The following is a 19,639-nucleotide window of genomic DNA, read 5'->3' on the forward strand; positions in this document are numbered from 1 at the left end:
CAATCCACCACTATTTCTCCCTGGACTATTGCCTTGTAACCCGTCTTCTTATTTCCCTTCTTGCCCAACTATAACACAGTCCCCGCATGGCAGTCAGAGTGACACTTTAAAACAAAAATCAAATCACATCACTCCACTCTTTAGAACAAAATCTATGTTTTAGTGTAGCCTCCAAGGCCCTCTCATGCTGCTTACCCATCTCTTCAAAGTCATCTAATATCTTTCTCCTCTTTAGTTTGCAGCGATTACACATCAGCCTCTTTCCATTGAAACTTGTCTTTTATTTCACTTAAAACCCTCTCCTTCACATTCTACTCTGTCCCATAGTTTACATTCTAATTTTTATGATCATAATATTGTCACCCAACTTTCCTTTGTTGACGTTTGCCTGCTTTAATTTCACTTAAACTTTCATTTTTTAAACTTTATTTTCTTAACCAGAAGCTGGTTTCATTAACTTAATCAGTGCTAATACAGTTTATTGTTTCTATAAAATACATTATTTTTTTAAAAGTCTGTTCTTTTCTAGATTATAAATGTGTTGAGAAGAATTATCCAAAATAGAGCAAAAAGAGGGCTGAGTTTTATTTAGTACCATCCGGAACCCTGTCTAACTAAGCAGTCTCACCTTAGGATGACTTAATTACCTAAGGGATGCTCCTTTTTTGACATGCTGCTTACTATTGATTAGGACCGAATCTCTGAAGCCGCATATTAACTTGCAGATTTTTGTTCAAAAGAGCTGCCAGTGATTTCTGTTGAGTAGAAAATAAAACCCTAAAGCTTGTGATTGTTCTGCCATATAGGACATTAACCAATTACTATGTCTTTACCTTAGCAATTTAATTTTAACATTCTTTTTTCAAAACTCTAAACACTTCAGTTTATCAAGTGCTTTTGAACAAACTGGACCATCCTCTGAGTTCCTCATTAATAAACTAAATATATTTTGGACACACATTCCATATTTGCATGAGTCATTTTTTTAAACTTTTTGAAAATTGTACTTTGACAGATATAAAAGCGCAGAAAAAGAATAACATCAAATAGGAAACTGAAAAAATAGAAAAGAAGGCCATAGATTTTATTATTTGTGTCCATCCCACTTCTGGTCTTCTGATTATTGGAATGAGGAGAAGAAAAACATGTAAAGTTTCTTTTGATTTCTTGTCCCCTTGTACTAACCATCTCCGCAGTCACCATTCTCCATGTGTTTACTGTCAGGAGGTACTGGAAAGTACACTGAACTCTGAGTCAGAAGAGGTTTGACCTGACCACCGACCAGATGTGTAAACTCGGGAAAGTTATAAAACTTCTATGGCTTGAACTTCCTCTATTTTGAAATGGAAATAATGAGATAATCTATCCTAACTCACAACACAAGCGTAGATAGATGGAAGATGTAAGCACCAACAATTAAACTAGAAATTCTCTAAAAGAAACGATATTGGGACGGGAAGAACTTTCTAAGCATAATCGAAAACCCAATGGCATAAATGAAAATGTTGGTTCATTTGACTACCCTGGTATGAATGGCATTTCACACCCGCACACAGAACGCAATGACCAAAGCATGACAAGATATTCAAACTCATTAATAATCACAGAAATGTACATTTAAACAATAAAATGATAGCATACAAAATTTCTGGAAAACCACTCAAACTTCCAAGGGTCATCATTGCTAGATGAGAGGATGAGAATAAGAATAATTTTACTTTCCACTTTATAAATTTTGTGCTTTTTGACTGTCTTGCCATAAATATTGATTACATTATTTTTTTTTAAAAAAAATTATTTATTTATTTATTTATTTATTTATGGCTGTGTTGGGTCTTCATTTCTGTGCGAGGGCTTTCTATAGTTGTGGCAAGTGGGGGCCACTCTTCATCGCGGTGCACGGGCTTCTCACTATCGCGGCCTCTCTTGTTGCGGAGCACAGGCTCCAGACGCGCAGGCTCAGTAATTGTGGCTCACGGGCCCAGCTGCTCTGTGGCATGTGGGATCTTCCCAGACCAGGGCTCGAACCCGTGTCCCCCACATTGGCAGGCAGATTCTCAACCACTGCGCCACCAGGGAAGCCCTGATTACATTATTTTAATCATTTCTGAGAAAGGTATATTTTTGGATGGTTCTTTTATTGTTATTAAATATTGAAATAATTATAGAATTTCAGTGCAGATAATACATATTCTATCTTTAAAAATAACAAAAATGTTTGGTGATGCTCTATTGTTAGATTCATATATAAACTGGCACTCCCATTATATATTACATACTCTAAATGTGATTATAAATTCATGTAACTTTTCTGTAAGAAAACCAAGAAGTAGCTCTTAACCTTTCCATGTGCAAAATCTTTAATCCAGTAAATCCACATTTATAAATTTGTCCTAATAATGAGAAAACATCTAAAAACACATGTATAAGGATGACTCTTTCAAACTTGTTAATGATAGTGAAAAATTGTAAGCAATTACCAATATTCATTAATAGAATATTGAAATTGTATATAGGTTTTGAAATAGCTGTGATAGATAAGTATTAACTAATACCAAAAGGGGTGCTATTTAGTGAAAAACTCATCAGCTGATCCTGTCCCCCCATACTGTAACTTAAAACAAAATCTGGCAATCAAAAAGTAAGTAACATAATTCAATATTTTATTCAGTCTCTAGAGGAAAATCCCATTGGAAGGGTGAGTACATTTTATTTTTTAACATCTTTATTGGAGTATAATTGCTTTACAATGTTGTGTTAGTTTCTGCTGTATAACAAAGTGAATCAGCTATATGTATACATATATCCCCATATCCCCCCCTCCCTCTTGTGTCTCCCTCCCACCCTCCCTATCCCACCCTTCTAGGTGGTCACAAAGCACTGAGCTGATCTCCCTGTGCTATGCAGCTGCTTCCCACTATCTATTTTACATTTGGTAGCGTATATATGTCCATGCCACTCTCTCACTTTGTCCCAGCTTACCCTTCTCCCTCCCCATCCTCAAGTCCGTTCTCTACATCTGTGTCTTTATTCCTGTCCTGCCCCTAGGTTCATCAGAACCATTTTTTTTTAGATTCCATATATGTGTGTTAGCATATGGTATTTGTTTTTCTCTTTCTGACTTACTTCACTCTGTAGGACAGACACTAGGTCCATCCACCTCACTACAAATAACTCAATTTCGTTTCTTTTTATGGCTGCGTAATATTCCATTGTATATATGTGCCACTTCTTCTCTATGCATTCATCTGTCGATGGACACTTAGGGTGAATACATTTTTAATGGATTATGAACTAGCTTTAAAATCCTTTCTCCCTTTCCTTCGGGGTCCCCACATCAGTGGTTTTCAAACTTTGGGGGTACATAAGCTTCACCTACAGGGCTTGCTAAAGCACAGGCAGCTGGTTTCAGGTTCAGTAAGTCTGGGGTAGAACCCGAGAATTTGCATGTCTAACAAGTTTCCACATCATGCTGCTGCTGCTGGATGGGAACCATACTCGGAGAACCCAGAGGTTCTCAAAGCTCATGGTTTTCTTACATTTGTGGGGTGATACCAGAGTCCAAAGACTAGAACTGTTTAAAGAAGGGAGAGGATGAAGAGGAGGAAGGAAAAGAAGCCTCTAGGAATCTAAGGGGAAAGAAAAAGAGATATTCAAGAATAGAGTGTTGCTTAGATTGAGGCAAAATGTAGTATTTAAGGATTCCCATGCAAGCCAGGAAGCAGAAATCCAGGATGCTTTAATTTTTTTTTTTTTTTTTTTTGGCTGTTCATCATGGCTTGCAGGATCGTAGTTCCCCAAACAGGGATGGAACCTGGGCCACCGCAGGGAAAGTGCCAAGTCCTAACCACTAGATTGCCGGGGAATTCCCCAGGATGCTCTAATTTAATTCTCAGAATACGATCCCCTCTCTAGGCATCAAAGAAGGAAGGACAGATTTAGTTACAGCTTTTCTACAAACCCACTTTAAAAGGCCCTTCTGAATACTCTGAGTCTGCTTCTGTGATTTTCTCTTATAAATATTATATTCCTTTGTCTCTGTAGCTGCATTCAGTTTTTGTTCATAAAACATATGCATCATATAGATGAGAGGAAAAACAAGTTGCCAGTTCAGAGTCAGTTTACCATAAATCTCTCTGCCTTTATGTGTGCGAGCGTTCTCAGCTGGGCCACTGCTCTGTAAATCCCCAAACTTGAGTCAATTAGCAGCTTTCTTCAATTCTGCACGACTGCTGAGCTCTGCTAGGGAAAATTATGCCATTATGCTTATAAATGTTCTCTCTGGGAGAAGAGTAGGGAAGCATAGTGGACTCTATCTACCTCTCAGAAGCTGAGGTACTGGATGAGGAATGCATGCGGAGAACAGGGTGCGATTTCCTCTTTGTGAATATCTGTATTGTTGGGACCCAGGACAAGTCACCCCCCAATATGCCTCAATGCATATTGATTATTTTGGGTGAAAGTTACTTAAGAAACAGTCAATTTAAGAGGAAATTTGACCCTCTTCTCTGTCTCCCTAAAAGCAGGAAATAAATCTCTCCTATGAAAGGTACCCTCCCCGCATCTGGAGATAGGACACCACCCTTACCACCAGAGGTAGGGAATTCAAGCCGAGAAGCCTGAATAAATAAAACCCTGTTACTTCTTTAATTGATGACCCCAAGACCAAACTCTGTTTAGATAAGCACCTGAAGCCTAAGTTTCTTTGTCTTGTCCATTCCTCACAGATTTATTGGCTCTTTGTCTACAAAGTATAAAAGCCTGCTTTGGCCACTTCTTAGGTCCCATTTCTATGAGACCTCTGTACACACAAACTAAAATTTCTTTATTTTCCTCCTGTTAATCTGTTTTGTGTCAATTTTATTGACTCCTGACGCAAGAACTCAAGAGGTGTAGAGGGTAACATCTCCCCCTTCTGCACAATATCTATATTAAAGATGTTAAATTGTGATGTTTGGTGTAATTTGATTTGTTGGGAAAGCTAGTAAAGGGTGCCCAATTTGTCCTAAATTGATTCAGGGGCAAAGATAGGAAGCAGAGGATTAAATAAAGTCTATAATTTTCAAAGATTGTGTGTTGGATGTTAGATTCACCCAGTTTTATTTTAGATTCTGAGAGACAGAGGATCTCCAACAAGTGACTTATTGGTAACTTACAGATCTACGGCACTCCAAACTTATAGTTTTCAAACTTCCCTGGGTTTTTAAAGTCATTATAATGTATTATAATATACATATTATATATTGCAGTATATTATTTTATTTGCATTTTTTATGTTTAATTTCCTCTTCCCTTCCTTCCGATAATTAATTTAGCACCCACCCCTCTCCCCAAGGCATATAACCTGAATCTTCACCATTTGCTGAGAGATTGAGGTCATAAGAAATGAATCCCTCAAACTCCAGACTTTCTCCTTCCAGCTCTTCACAGCCAGATGCTCCATTTGGGCTCTTCCTCTCCTCCTCCTCTGCCTCACGACCCTTTACTTTTAATTATTCCCTCTCTCCTTTCTCTTCAATCTCCGCCTCTTACACTAGCAGGCTGTAAACCGCTCAAGTTTCCCATTCGAAAGTGGGAACAGCTCTTAAACACAAACTGTCCCCTTGTTACGGCTTATGGCTCTCCCAAAAAAGTAATTCACAGTTTCAATCTCTGTTTTCTTCTCTCCTCAGCACACTAAAATTTGAACCCTGTTTCCATGACCTTGACCTGAATTTCTATGCCATATACGTGGAAAGACTGGTGTATATATTGATATATTAGTGACTATTTAGTTTTGTCTTCCAAAGGGGTAACTTTACTTAAATGATGCATTTGGCCATCTGATGAATCCCTACTTCCGAGAAATCCTCTAATGTCTTGACTTCTATAGGGTGATTCTCTTCTGGCTCATTTAGCCTCTATACCTGTCTTTTTGTGCTCGATTCAGTTCCTCTGCCTGCCTTGTAAGTATCCCCCCAGTGCGCTGATCTAAGCCTTCTCCTTTCACTTGGAAACTTCTCCCAAATGATCTTGTCCCCACTTGTGGTTTTTACCACAATGCGGAATTTGCACTACTGTGATGCCTCCCGATTGTATATTTCTAATATTAATTCTCTCCTGAGCTTCCAATTGTATATCCAACTGCCCAGTATATAGCCATATCTTGACATTCCACAGATATTTTAGGTTGGACATATCTAAAAACAAATTCACTATTGTATGTCCTCTCTTTGACTTGCACCTGCATTTCTGTTTCAATTTGTCTTCTCACCAATTCATTCAGTCATCTGATTCAGAAACATGGAAATCATCCTCACCGCTTCTCCTTCTTAACCCAGAGACACAACATTTCAGTCTTGCAGACTGTACTCTGTGAAAGGGTGGGGACAGGTCATGAGTTGGCAAACTTTTTCTGTAAAGGGTCAAATAGTAAATATTTTAAGCTTTGCAGACCATATTGTCTCTGTTGCCACTATGCAACTCTGCCATTGTAAGGTGACAGCCACTGTAGACAATGTGGAAACAAATGAACTTGGCTGTGTCCTAATACAAGCTTATTTACAACAATGAGTGTAGTTTGCTGCAGTTTGCCATTTCTTGGGATAGAGTCAGGGTTGCTGAAATCCAACCTGTGTTCTTCTTGGCTAAACCAACTAGCCAGATTGGGCAAATAAACTGTGTTATTGGGCTAGGGATCATCTTGCCTTTAGCCCCATCCCTGCCTCTAAATTTAATTATTTCAATTTTATTTCCCAAATATTTTTGGATACATACCTTCTCCTTTCCAAATTCACTGCCATTGCCTAAGCTTAATTTTTAGACAATATTTCAAAGGCTTCCTAATCTGACTTTATATCTTAAAATCTCAAAGCAAAGTTATCTTCTTAAAATTCAGATTGAACCATGTCACCAACATACATAAAAATAAAGTTCTTATGTAGTCAATAAAAAGCATATTTGATCTGATTTTCTGGTCAAATCTTCCATCATCCTTTCTCTTGAACTTTATATTCTAGGGACACTGAATCATCTGTAATCCCAAGAAGCACAGTTATCTCTATTTATCCACTATCTCCTCTGTTTCACTGCCTTCCCATCTTAAAAGTTCCAACTAGAAAAGTCACTTTCAGACCCTACGACTGGCCCCAACTATCATATTTTTATGAACATTTCCCTTTAATTCCCTAGCACAGTTGATGGAATTAACCACTTCCTCTTCATCTGGTTGCTAAGCTTACACATATCCTTAATTGAACGTATTATACTGCATTGGGTATGTCTGATTACATTTTATTTATCCCTTACTAGACCACATGCTGCCTCACTACAAGGACTGTATTTTAGTCACCTGTGTATCTGCAGTGCCTAGCATAGGGTACAGCAGATAGTGGATTCTCAATATCTGTTGATTGGAATTGACCTGAATTCTGCCTTAAGACTGAAATCTGAAAACAGCTACTACACGAAGCTGCTTCCCAGAAAGGTCTAAAATACTGAGACATTTTTATTTTTTGAATGCAGAAAGAACTCCCTGATTACTATAGACCTTGGATGGAAATTGCCAACCGACTTCCTCACTTGATTGGGAGTCACCAGCTTCGAGCTCAAGTGAACGAGGTAAAACTCGTTTTTGTATTCTTCTCCTTAACCCCTTCTCACTACCCTATTTTCATCCTCACACCATTTTCCTTTCTCAGCATTGTGGAGGTGGGTCAGCTGACCAATCACTGCTGTTGAGTTTAATCCACAAAACTAAAACTATCTCACCCTTCCTGATGAGCAGAGTGACACTTGCTCCTGGTATGACAAGTGTGTTTCCCTAAAATTTCCAGAGCCTGCACAGAACAGTTCCTGGAACCTACTGAGCACTCAACAAGCATGTGTTTAAAAAAGGAAGACAGTCTGGTCGAGAGGTGTCAGGAAACCGATGAATGAGACCTAGCTGGGGAAGGACAGGCGTGAAAATTCTCAGTGCCCTCACGCCCAGCCACGTGGTCAGGGCTCCCCTCCCCATGAGTGAAGCCACATTGATTTACTGTTGGCATTTCATAGAATAGTTGAGTCAAGAGACTTTCCCAGTTATAAAGTCAGAGTTGGCGGATTCTTCAGAAATCATTGATAAGTCTGTAAATGCCACATATGAGACAAGATGAGCAATGTTTCCCCAAAATATGTAAGGAACAGTGAAACTCCTTGATCCTGGGAGAACTGACATGACCCCACAGGAATAAGAAGAAGGTGTTATAGGAAGAACATAGATTTGACTCAGGAGGACCTGAGTTGGACTCTTGGTTTTATCACTTAGTCGCTATAAACTTTGACTTAACGAGTTACTTATTCTGTTTCCATATTTATAAAATGGGAGAAATTCGTGGCCCCTAGAATTGTTGTGAAAACTAAATGGCTTTTGCAATAGTGCTTTTGTATTTCCTGCCACACAACCATGTTCGATATATATATTTACACTTCCCTCTCGTCTCTTCTTCATCTGTTTTAATCTCACCAGTTGGCGTGCCATGTGATTTTAGACATATAAGAGGTTTTCCCCTCCAAAATTCTCCTTCACTGACTTATGCATATTTCATGTCTATAATTACAAATTCATTTAAAAATACTTATGGAATGTCTGCTAAGTGCAAGCACAAGGTTTAAAACCCTGCAAGAGATGTAAGACACTGTCTTCAGTGTCTATGAAGATGGGAAACTAAGCCTAAGAATTTATTTTCCTGCTGCCTAAGTCTCATTAATATGACCAAAGAAATACAAAAAGAAGAAAAAAGGAGATATCTGAGTGAGGGAAAACAAGAGAAATGATGGAATAAAACCCTTAAGGACTTTTGTACCATATTAATCAAATTATATCAGATCCAGAAATGAGTCTATTGTACCCAGGCCAAGCATTCAACCAAAGCAAAAGGAAGACACCTGAGGCTCCCTCTCCCATCTCAGGGTAAGAGGGCACAGAGGCAAGGGGCAGTTTGCAGGAAGGTAGATTCAAGTTCAATATGTGAACTTCACAGTCCTCTGTACAAGGCTTTCCTCGGGCTTTATGTAACTCAACCTCCATACACGAAGTGAAGAACTTGTTGAATTGGTGCTTCTCATATGTTAAGTGTCAACGAGGAAAGGCCAGGAGTGTCCAGCTAATTTCTGCTCACTGTAAACATGGGCATGGGGGATACAGCTCAGTACAGAGGTGGAATTAATCCCCCTGATACTCCTCCTGCATTGAATAGTTTCTCTCCAGAAATTGTGTCTTGGAACCTGTGAAGATGACCTCATTTGGAAATAGGGTCTCTACAGATGTCATCAAGTTAAATAAGGTCGTGTGTGTTGTATTAGGGTGCACTCTAAGTTCGCTAGGACTGGCATGCTTAGAGCAAGAAGGGAATTTGGACACAGAGACACAGATACACAGGTTAGAACATCATGTGAAGATGGAGGCAGAGACTGGAGTGATGTATCTACGGTCCCTTAAAGTATGCCAAGAGTTGCTGGCAACCACCTGAAACTTGGACTGAAACAGGGAACAGATTCTCCCCCGAGAGCTTCCAGAAGGAACAAACCTCACAAACACCTTAATTTCAGACTTTCATCTCCCAGAATTGTGAGAGCACAAATTTCTGTTGTGTTCCTTCTTTGGGGCAGCCCTAGGAAACCAATATAACATCCGTGGCCAGTCCCTATGCTTCTAATTAGTTCTAAAACAACTAACTGGATAGAACCACTCTTTAGACTTCACCACCACAGATGGAGACTGAATCAATTGGAAAACCGTCATGAGAAGCAAATACTATGGCTTCCAGGACCACACATAGAGCTACAGACTAAGACATTTGTCCTCTTGAGGCCTTTACTTGGCACAGACAAGACAGAAAGTGAATTTACACTTCTAATCTCACAGTACCTCCAGGCCAACCACCTTACTCTTAAGAAAGCCCCCAAGGCCCCTATCCGTATGTTGGTAAAAAACAAAACAAGGCAGACAAAAACTTGTTAACTGGCTTAGACTCAACCATCTTCTTCCAGGAAGGGTCCCCCTTCTCCAGCCTTCTGGGACAAAACACTACAGACAACTGATGGGCTCACAGGAAGCTCACAAGTATTCTGGAAACATGATAAGGGAAGCTCTATTACTTACTAATTCCGATAACCCTGGCCTCCATTCCTGAACACGAATGGATAACCCCAAATGACCAAACGATATGAAGAGAATAAGCAAGTCAAGAAGGACGAGGGAGAGACAGGACATTTGGTCTCCGACAGAAGCCAAAAGATGAGATCAGTGCTTTTAAAAATTGAATTAATGTCTTCAGCATATGTACTTCATAAAAATAAATAAAGTTGCTCTGTAAAAGGAACTATTGGAAAGCAAAGAAATAAACAAAAAGCTCAATATCAACCCGAATCAATGAGGGAAACACTGATTATAGAAAAATAATGGCGATTTAGGGACTTCCTTGAAACGGTTTTATAAATCAGAAAGCAAAAATTAAATGCCAGCATCAGAAAAATAAAAGTATATGAAAAAGAGAAATGGATCATCTAAATTCCACAAAATAGAAGTCCCACAAGTAGACTAGTGTGGGTGAAGAAAAAGCAAAGCTTTAAACACGTAAAAACAAAAATTTTCAGATCTTATGAAAGATTGGAGTATTTCTATCAGAAAGACAATGGGGGCGGGAGACCACCCATAGATATCCTGGTGAAACTTCAGAGTTTCTAGAATAAGAGGAAAGTTTTGAAAGTCTTAATCAGGAAGGAAGAAAAATGAAACTAGGTGACTTACAGAGAAACATAGGACTATGTATCTATGTTAATAAGTACTAAAAGGCAATTTAAAACCTATTTGAACAGCTAACACTTTTTTAAAACTCTGGCAACATCAAACACTGGTGAGGCTATATACCAAAAGAGACTCTACTTCAGTTTGCTGATGGGAATGCAAAATAGTCTGGCAGAATCTTTTAAAGGCAAACATCGACTTACCATATGACCCAGCAATCACATTCCTAAGTATTTACCCAAATAAACTGAAAATTTATGTTCATGGAAAAGCTTGTGTGTAAATGATCCCGTAAACCGGAAACCACCAAGGTGTCCCTCAACAGGGGAATGGTTAAACTGAGTACAATGGCCTGAATGTTTGTGTGGTCCCCAAATTCATATGTTGAAATCCTAATCCCCAACATGATGTTGTTAGGAGTGGGGCCTTTGGGAGGTGTATTAGTCAGGGTTCTCCCAAGAAACAGAGCCAATGGGAGATACAGAGATATATAGAAAGAGATTTATTAGGAGTGATTGACTCACATGATTATGATTATGAGTCTGAGAAGTCCCACAATCTTCCTTCTACCTGCAAGTTGGAGGCCCAGGAATGCCAAGAACCAGAGGAGCCAGTGGTGCAATTGCCAGTCCGAGTCTGAAGATCCAAGGACTGGGGGTGCTAATGTTGGGGGCAGATGGCTGTCCCAGTTCAACCAGAGAGCAAATTCACCCTTTTTCCACTCTTTTGTTCTATTCAGGCCCTAAACAGGGTGGATGATGCCACCCGAACTGGTGAGGGTGATGTGCTTTACTCAGTCTCCCAGTCTCTTCCGGAATCTCTTCCAGAAACATCCTCAAAGACACACCCAAAAATAATGTATCTGGGCATTCCTTAGCCCAGTCAAGTTGACACATCAAGTTGACCAACGCAGAAGGTAATTAGGTCATGAAAGTGGAATGGGATATTCATAAATGCGATGAATGCCCTTATAAAAGTGACCCCAGGGCTCTCTGGCCCTCTTTTGCTGTCACGTGAGGATGAAGCAAGAAGGCAGCAGAATGGTTCTCACCAGAACCCAATCACGCTGGCGCCCTCATCTTGGACTTTCAGCTTCCAAAACTGTAAGCATCAAATTTCCATTGTTTATAAGCCATCTAGTCTATGGTACTTTGTTACAGCAGTCTGAACGAAGACTCCTGTATTCGTACATTGGAACGCTATACAGTGACAAAAATGAATGAGCTATTGATTTATTCAACCATATGGATGAACCTTAAATACATTTTGCTAAATGAAACATGTCAGACCCAAAAGGTTACATATTGTATGATTCCATTCATGTGACATTTATATATATATATAAAATATATGGTTGGCCAAAAAGTTCGTTCGGTAGTGACTATGTTGGTCAATAAAGTTCTTCGTGAAAATGAAAAATGTCTTTTATTTGTACTTAAAACCAAACGAACTTTTTGGTCAACCCAATGTTAGGATGAATAAATAAGTAAATGAATGGTGGATAATATTTCACCATCAGAGATGAACGTTATAAGTTAGCAAGGGGGGAAAGATAAGATCAACCTGTGACACCAGATTAGAGTTGGAGACGTCTGACATGTTTAGCATTTTAGCATCATATATACATATGATGCTAAAACGTCTATATATATATATATATACATACACACACACACACTTTGTGGATATATAGATGGATAAACAAACATTATATGTATGTGTACATAATATGTGTATACACACACACAGAACACACACACACATTTCCTAGCTTTGCCCACTGTGAGGATCTAGAAACAGTGGCATTCCAGTAGCAAAGAGCAAACCCAGTGTCCATTTATTGGAACTCTTTTCCAAGAAATGGAACTGGGGCTTCTCGGAGAAAGAGCTGATTATAAATCCGGAACAGGGAAAAATAGAAGGTGACCCCAGAACATCTTGGGACCTTATTCCTTTACCTTGAGGCTGCATTGTAGGTAGCCAGTAGCCACTCATGGCTACTGAGCACTTGAAATGTGGCCAGGACAAATTGGCATGTAAGATACTCACTGGAATTTGAAGACTTACTATAAAAAGAGAGGATGAAAATCTCGATACTTTTAATATTGATTATGTGTAAACATTTTGCATACATTGACCTAGTAAAATGTTATTAAAACTAATTCCACCCGGGGCTTTTTTGTTTTTTGTTTTTTGCTATTTTTAAAATGTGGCTGATAGAAAATGTAAAATGACAAGTACGGCTCTCATATTTCTTTCGGGCAGTGCTGACTTCAGAGGGCAGGGCTGTGGTCAGCAGAACTGAACTAGCACCCTGGCTCAGTCCCTTCCTGGCTCTGTGGCTCTGGGCAAACATCTTACCCTCTCTGACCCTCAGTTTTGGCCTGTGGGTTTGGGGGAAGATGAGTACCAACCTGCCCGGGACGCTTTTCGCACCATGCCTTCGACACTTTAGTAATTGCCTTAGAATAAGTACTGGAGAAATAACTGAATATATTGTAACTGTGGTTATAATTCTCAAGCTAGTTCCTGTTAAAATGCAACGTCTCAGCAATCCTTCCAATAGACACACACACACACCCTAAGGCACAGAACTTTCGCGATTCTATCTCAGAGCCAATTTTAAGGGCGAAATAAGCAGTCTGGCACAGTGAGGACAGACTCAGAAAGGTTGCCCCCTAGGGGCCAGCGGAGGAAGGATTCCCATCGGGGAGGCTGCCGCTCCGGATGCCAGGCGCTGGGCGTGGGGAACCGCGGTCCCAGCCCACTTGTCACTCATCGTTTAAGAGCCCGGAGCTTAAAGAGATACACACATCCACCGCCGCCCCTTCTGGCGCTTCGGACCCTGGAGAGGGGCGCCTGGGAAGAACTAGATCAGACTGTGTCTAGAGCTGGGGAAGGGATAGGGGACGGAGGAAAGCCGAGGGGGAGGTACAGGGAAGCTGGAGCTCAGAGGCAGTTGACGGCAACCAAGACAGGCAGGGCTGGCGGGGGCAAAACTGAGAAACTGGTAATATTTGCTTAGTTAAGCCTGTCAGTAATAACTAACTTGTGTACAGGGTGTTGCTTTCAACGACATCAACTTTACACCTGTCTATGACGCATCTTGACCGGGAGGGAGCGGGCGTGGAGAGGTCACAGGGTCACGGAGAGTGTTCGGACGAGAACCGAACAATCTCTTGGTAAGGGATTTGATCGGATTCCTAACTCCACTGGCATCCGGTGTACTCGTTTACCTACGAATTAAACAGAGTAAACAGAGACAGTAACGCCCACAGCAGCAGGGCTGTTATTAGGGTTAAATTGTACCCGTTATGCAGAGGTGCTTTGATAAGGCAGGATTGTAAAAGTTGCCCCGGGAGACTCCCGTTTAATAAATGATGTCAGTCTCGGGACTGAGTTATTCTAGAACACTCTAACCAAGCGGTCAGTGATGGTGACCAGTGTCCGGCACAACCATGGGGCCAATTTGGTGTAGGTACTTCGTGAACGATATCATCTGGGATACCTCCTCTACCACAGTGTCCTAAGATCAGGGCAGAAAGGGGGGTGTGTGGGTCCCCGTCACTGAAATATAACCCCTTCAAGCCACAGAACCCCTATACCCTTCACAGCCCTGCCGCTGGTAATCTCTGGAAATTCTCTTGAACAGATGCCCCTCTTGAACTGTCAGTTCCTCACGGGTTACCGGGAACAGCGGCTGGCACACCTGGTCCTAACCTTTATTACCATGGGATATGTCTGGCAGGATGGAGAGGCACAGCCCAAAGAGGTAGGGACAAAGGGGACACCTGTCTTGTCATCTGGCAGGTCTGCTGCACCTGGAGCACGCTGTCTACACTGTTTGCCTGGAAAGTGGATCCTTTCTTGTTCTTTCCTTTGGGTATGAGGTGAAGGAAGGGCAAAGGGCCCATTTAAATGAAAACACCTTTTTCCCCTGGCCAGGAGGTTAATTTTCCTTAGAACTGGTAGCCCTCTCATTAGTTTTTGAATTTTGTTTTTTCTGGCAACCACCCTCTTCCACGAATTGTGAAGAGCTGCATTTGAAGGCAAGTTCTGAGGTGTCCTAGAAAACTTAATGATTTCCATTTTACAGCAGTTTGTGCTCTTATACACATCCGTAATCACAGTCAATGTTCACAATCCCATAAGGTAAGTACAGCAATGCTGTGCCCATTTTACAGATGGCTGAGGACTACAGGAGTTAAATTCCTTGCCCAAGGTCAGACGGCAAGTTCGTGGAAAATCCAGGGCCACAACTCAGACCTTCTGATTTCACTAACGTAACCTTCTTTCCCCAGAGGGGAAAAGCACACATTGCCATTTATAACACTAATCTTACTTTCTTTAATGTTGCTTGCTATCTACCAAATATTGGTCTGTGTCTCTTAATACTTCATGTAAGTCTCTTCTGAATCTTTTCATAACTTTTTAGTTTCAATCTGAAACTTGAAATGTGAAATCTTTGTTTCACTAACTGCAGTATAAATTCCTATTCATTTTATTTTCTTATAAATGGACATTCTCCAGAAATTAGGGTGTTACCCTTGTTCTAGTACTTCCTGCTTGAGTCAGCAGCCTGTGCTTCTTTTGTTTGCTTGGTTGATTCTGCCTTTTCTCTCTCAAGTAAATACAGGAGACTCCCAGTGAGAAAAAGAAAGGAAAGTAAGAAAGGAGAGAAGAGGAAAGCATAGAGCTGCTTCAGACTCTTTAAAAAGAGTCATGTGTCAGATGTTGGAAAGTCTGAGATCTAGGCACATGTGACAGGACATCCCAATGGGCTTCCCTCCTCCTTCTGTTCTCCAAACAACAATCCTCAATCAGCGGAAGGGGTGGGAGCCCCCTGTCACACCCCACCCCCACCTCGGGCCATCTCTTACCTTCTTTGTATCTCCTCCTTTAACTTCTTCACTATGGACACACCTCACTTCTGCAGCTGCCCTCCTCATCCACCGCCCCCCAAGGGAAGTTGGCCTTAGGTTTGAATCTGAAAACTCTTTAAAGCTCTTGATTGTTTTCTACCTGAGAAACAGTTCTGTCCCAACTCTCTCTAAAAATCTAAGGGAAAACAAAGGCAGAAGCTGGACTTCTCTGAGTAGATTAAGGGGAAGGAAAATGGAAGTGGGAGACAGGAAGCATAAGAATGTTCTTTTGGATCTGGACTACTTTAGCCTTGTTCGTGGTTGGAGTCTCCCACTGGCACCCCCACGGGTCGGGGTAGTTTTTCTGGATTTGGGGGCATATAGGGTTCTTTAGAGTGTCCTAGGATAACTCAGGGGTTGAATGGGGACTGTCTTGAGGTGACTTACTTGAAGTTGTTATTGGGTTTGATGAAGCGTTCTATCCTTCCCATCCCTCTCCCTGAGGAGAGGACACACACACACACACACATACACACACACACACGCACGCGTGTGTATACAAACACATACGCATATGCTCCTAAAACTAAGACTATACACAAAAACACACATATATCTAGATAGCTACATATCTCTATGTATCTATTTAGCTGGAGATATATATATACGTAGAGAGAGAGATTTTTTCCCACTGCTCATCAACTCAGCCCCCATTTATGCTTAAACATTTGCTCAGGCTCTTCTCTGCACAATATTCAGAGATTATTTTATACTATATGTGTAAGTGTGTGTGTTCCAGTTTTGTAATTTTCGTATATATTTCAGACCATACTCATAAACAATATATCCACCAGGTTGTTAACAGAATAAACATGAGAGTGAGGTGTGTGCATATGGATCACTCATATAATTCCAGCTTTATCCCCGGCTCGTTGCTCTACCACAAGATTGCCAGAATAAAAGACAGATTGCTTCCTCTGCTGCATTCTTTCTAGAATGTGCTAATTGTCTGGATTTATATCTGCAAGGTTCTGCCAAGAACCCTTGCCCTTCCCTTGGTCGAGGTCTCCAGGAACTTGGGGCTCCCTCCTATCCTGCTTCACTCGGACTTGGTTCTGGCCAACTGGGCTACTAGGAACCCGGGAAGGTAAGAGCGGGAGAGGGTGCTTGGGATTTGCACAGATTAAAACCGAGTAAGGAAGAGTCTTGACTTTTCCTTCTCTCTGCAGGAAAAATCCAGGCTTTGTCAGCTATTTTGTGATTAGAGATGTTCATATTTATTACCTGATTTATGGTGCCAAAGAAGGGGTGAACTTGAACACAAGTTCAAAAATCACAGTTCCCAGGAGTTTCCTCTCAACCCACTCTGAAAACATTGGGGCAGCGAATTACAAGTATATAAAAGGAGCACGATCAATGGTCAGGATGGCCACAGGCTAAATGCTCTGGGGCTGATATGTAAGTTGAGATCTATCTCCCTCTTTGTCACTCCGAGGACTGTAGGGGAGGAAAACCTTGCCCTTCTTCCCATTTAGGCTGCTTAGCTGGTCTAATAATCAAATTGACATCAGATAGGTGAACAGGAGAAACACAAATTTAATTTTGTACGTATTAGAGCCCCACAAAAATATGAGACTCGAAGATGCGACTAAAGCCGGAAGCTTGTATATCTTCTAGATGAGGAAGCAATGCATTTATGAAGAATTGACAAGACACAGGCTTTTGGGCTTGGGTTAGCTAACTAGGGAAGAAGTAACAAGGTTTGTTTATACAGGCTTCTCAGCCCTGAATTCCTGTCTCTGGTGATAAGGCTGTCTCTCTACTTCCTGGTACAGGGAGGGCGCCTTCACATGGGAGATTTATTTCCTACTTTCAGGGGCACAAAGAGGTCCGAGTGTCCTTTTGGCACCTGCTGTTTCTCAAGTACCTTTAATTCAAAATAATCAATACACCTAAGTGGCATATTTGGGGTGGTCTATTCTGCTCCCCTCAGGCCCACGGTCTAGTCACAACCCGTGACATCCAAACTGTGCACGATGTGTGTGTGTCTGCACGTGCATTTGCACACAAGTGTGCATGCCTGTGTCCACGTGACCCTAGAAGGCATATCAGGTTTGCAAACTGATTTGTTCTTTTCTTTTTCTTTCCTTTTGTCAATAACTGAAATTGGACTAGACCCCTGGAAATCAGGTAAGTTCTCAGAAATCCTTCATTCGCTTTAGGATCCTTGCTAACTGTAAAAGCTTACAATAAAACCAACAAGCAAAAAAAGAGAAAGCATACCACATTGTATGTATAGTACATAAAACATATAAAAAATGCATGAAAAAATAGTAGAAGGAAATGTGCCCCAAATCAACAGCCCAAAAGTTAACAGTAGTTGTCTCTGCTTTGTAGAGATTAAGGGATTAATTTTCTTTACTACATTTTCCTATTTGTACATAATAAAACAAGTAAAATGCAATGTAAGAAGAGCAAAAAACAAACCAAAAGTCCCCAAAACACCAAAACTTCACCAGTTCTCCAATTCTCTGTGATTTTTTGAAGTCTAATGATCTGAGAAAGATCTCTGGTCTCACTATAACTTCTCTGAAAGGCCAAATTGCAGGCTGCGGTTGCTACAGCTACTGAATCCCTTTGAAATATTACATAGACTAGAGCTCGTGGGGCAAGTCTGGTCCAGTTGTTCTTAGGCTCCTGTTTCCCCAGGGAGCACCGTTAACCTCTAAGTTGACACTGCTTCTCCGGTCACCAAACCTCAGCTCAATAAAGGGGCTCAGTATAAAAGCTGTAGCTCAGAAGATGGAGAGATGAAGCATGAAGACCCCATTTCCCACACTAATGTGACTCTGCTGAAACTACGGGGGTCCCTGACTGAGTTATCTTTTGTGTTTGTTTTTCACGTCTTCTCATGTTTTAGAGGCAGAAGTGATTTATGGAATGAGGTTTTATGTTTTGTAGACGGGATCCACCTCTGGGCTATTTGAATCCGTGTGATAACAGGTCATTTAAGAATGATCCCTCTATAACAGTCTTCACCTGTCACTATAATAATACAGAATTTGGGGGGAAAATTGACTAATTAGAGAGAGCACCAGCCTGAGGTATGAAACTGTTCTGGACCAGGTCCAGTGACTAACCAGCTGGGTGCAAATGGGGAAGCGATTTTGCTTCTTTGGGCAAAAAGGAGCATGGAATTAGCTGTTGCCTGTGGTCACTGCAGCATTAAGACACTGTGTTGCTAACAGGAAGGGTGTGATGGGCCCAGGACTGGCCCTGTAAAGAATCAGCCCTACTTGTCCGCTCGTGCTTTAGCAGTTCCACAGCAGGAGCGGGGACGGGGGCGGGGGGCGGCGATGATCTAGGACCATCTGGGCCATGCTAGACTTTGGGAGTTCTCAGGTGAACTTGGGCTGGAGCAGATCTGTCTCTTTCCTACCTGAATGTTGTTGGAGGGAACATGCCCATCCTCGGGCTGCCCTGTGGAGAGGAGAACGTCAACCTCTGGTTCCACCTTGGACTAACAGTTCCCCCTGACTCGAGGCCACCGCTGGGCCCTGCGTACTCACTGTGTCCAGACCTTTCTAACCACATGGTCATCTCCCTCCCAAGGAACTTGGACCCCATTTTCTTATTCCCTGGGGGAGAAAGCCTCCGTGGTTTTATACTGGTGACTGTTTTGGTGGAGAAAGCAGCTGTACCCGGGATTAAGGTATCTTCCCACTCACAGACTTTTTTTTTTTCTAAATGAAAAGTCGGTCTGAGCTTTGCTTCCCACCCAGGCCCTTTCCCTGCAGTGAATTCATCAATACAGGCCTCATCTTACTTGGTTAGTTGAGCAAAGAGATTTAAGTTCTGGCCCACAGAGGTATCTACCTTTCCTCAACTACTGAAAACACGCAGTTGACCATTTGCCCATCAACAAACAAGCATTGTCCTAGGCGATGGGAGATCTGGGGGAATAAGACAGACATTGCTCTGGCTTCCACAAAGGCTCAGGATCCAGTGG

At 41.4% G+C, this 19,639-nt stretch overlaps 1 protein-coding gene across 6 annotated transcripts in view; it reads left to right on the plus strand.

The window, feature by feature from the left end:
* Window positions 1–19,639, plus strand: part of IDO2 (indoleamine 2,3-dioxygenase 2) — a 47,027-nt gene that overhangs the window by 8,488 nt on the left and 18,900 nt on the right. For 3 of the 6 annotated variants that reach the window (XM_007178424.3, XM_007178420.3, XM_007178422.3), the window contains exons 2-6: window positions 7,504–7,599; window positions 14,421–14,540; window positions 16,659–16,777; window positions 17,806–17,820; window positions 19,243–19,342. In XM_007178424.3, the coding sequence (XP_007178486.2) occupies window positions 7,504–7,599; window positions 14,421–14,540; window positions 16,659–16,777; window positions 17,806–17,820; window positions 19,243–19,342 (450 nt within the window). The remainder of the gene's footprint in view (window positions 1–7,503; window positions 7,600–14,420; window positions 14,541–16,658; window positions 16,778–17,805; window positions 17,821–19,242; window positions 19,343–19,639) is intronic. The other 3 variants (XM_057537360.1, XM_007178421.3, XM_007178423.3) reach the window with 3 other exon arrangements.

The sequence above is a fragment of the Balaenoptera acutorostrata genome, chromosome 21, assembly GCF_949987535.1.
Source record: "Balaenoptera acutorostrata chromosome 21, mBalAcu1.1, whole genome shotgun sequence".
NCBI classification, from domain to species: domain Eukaryota; kingdom Metazoa; phylum Chordata; class Mammalia; order Artiodactyla; family Balaenopteridae; genus Balaenoptera; species Balaenoptera acutorostrata.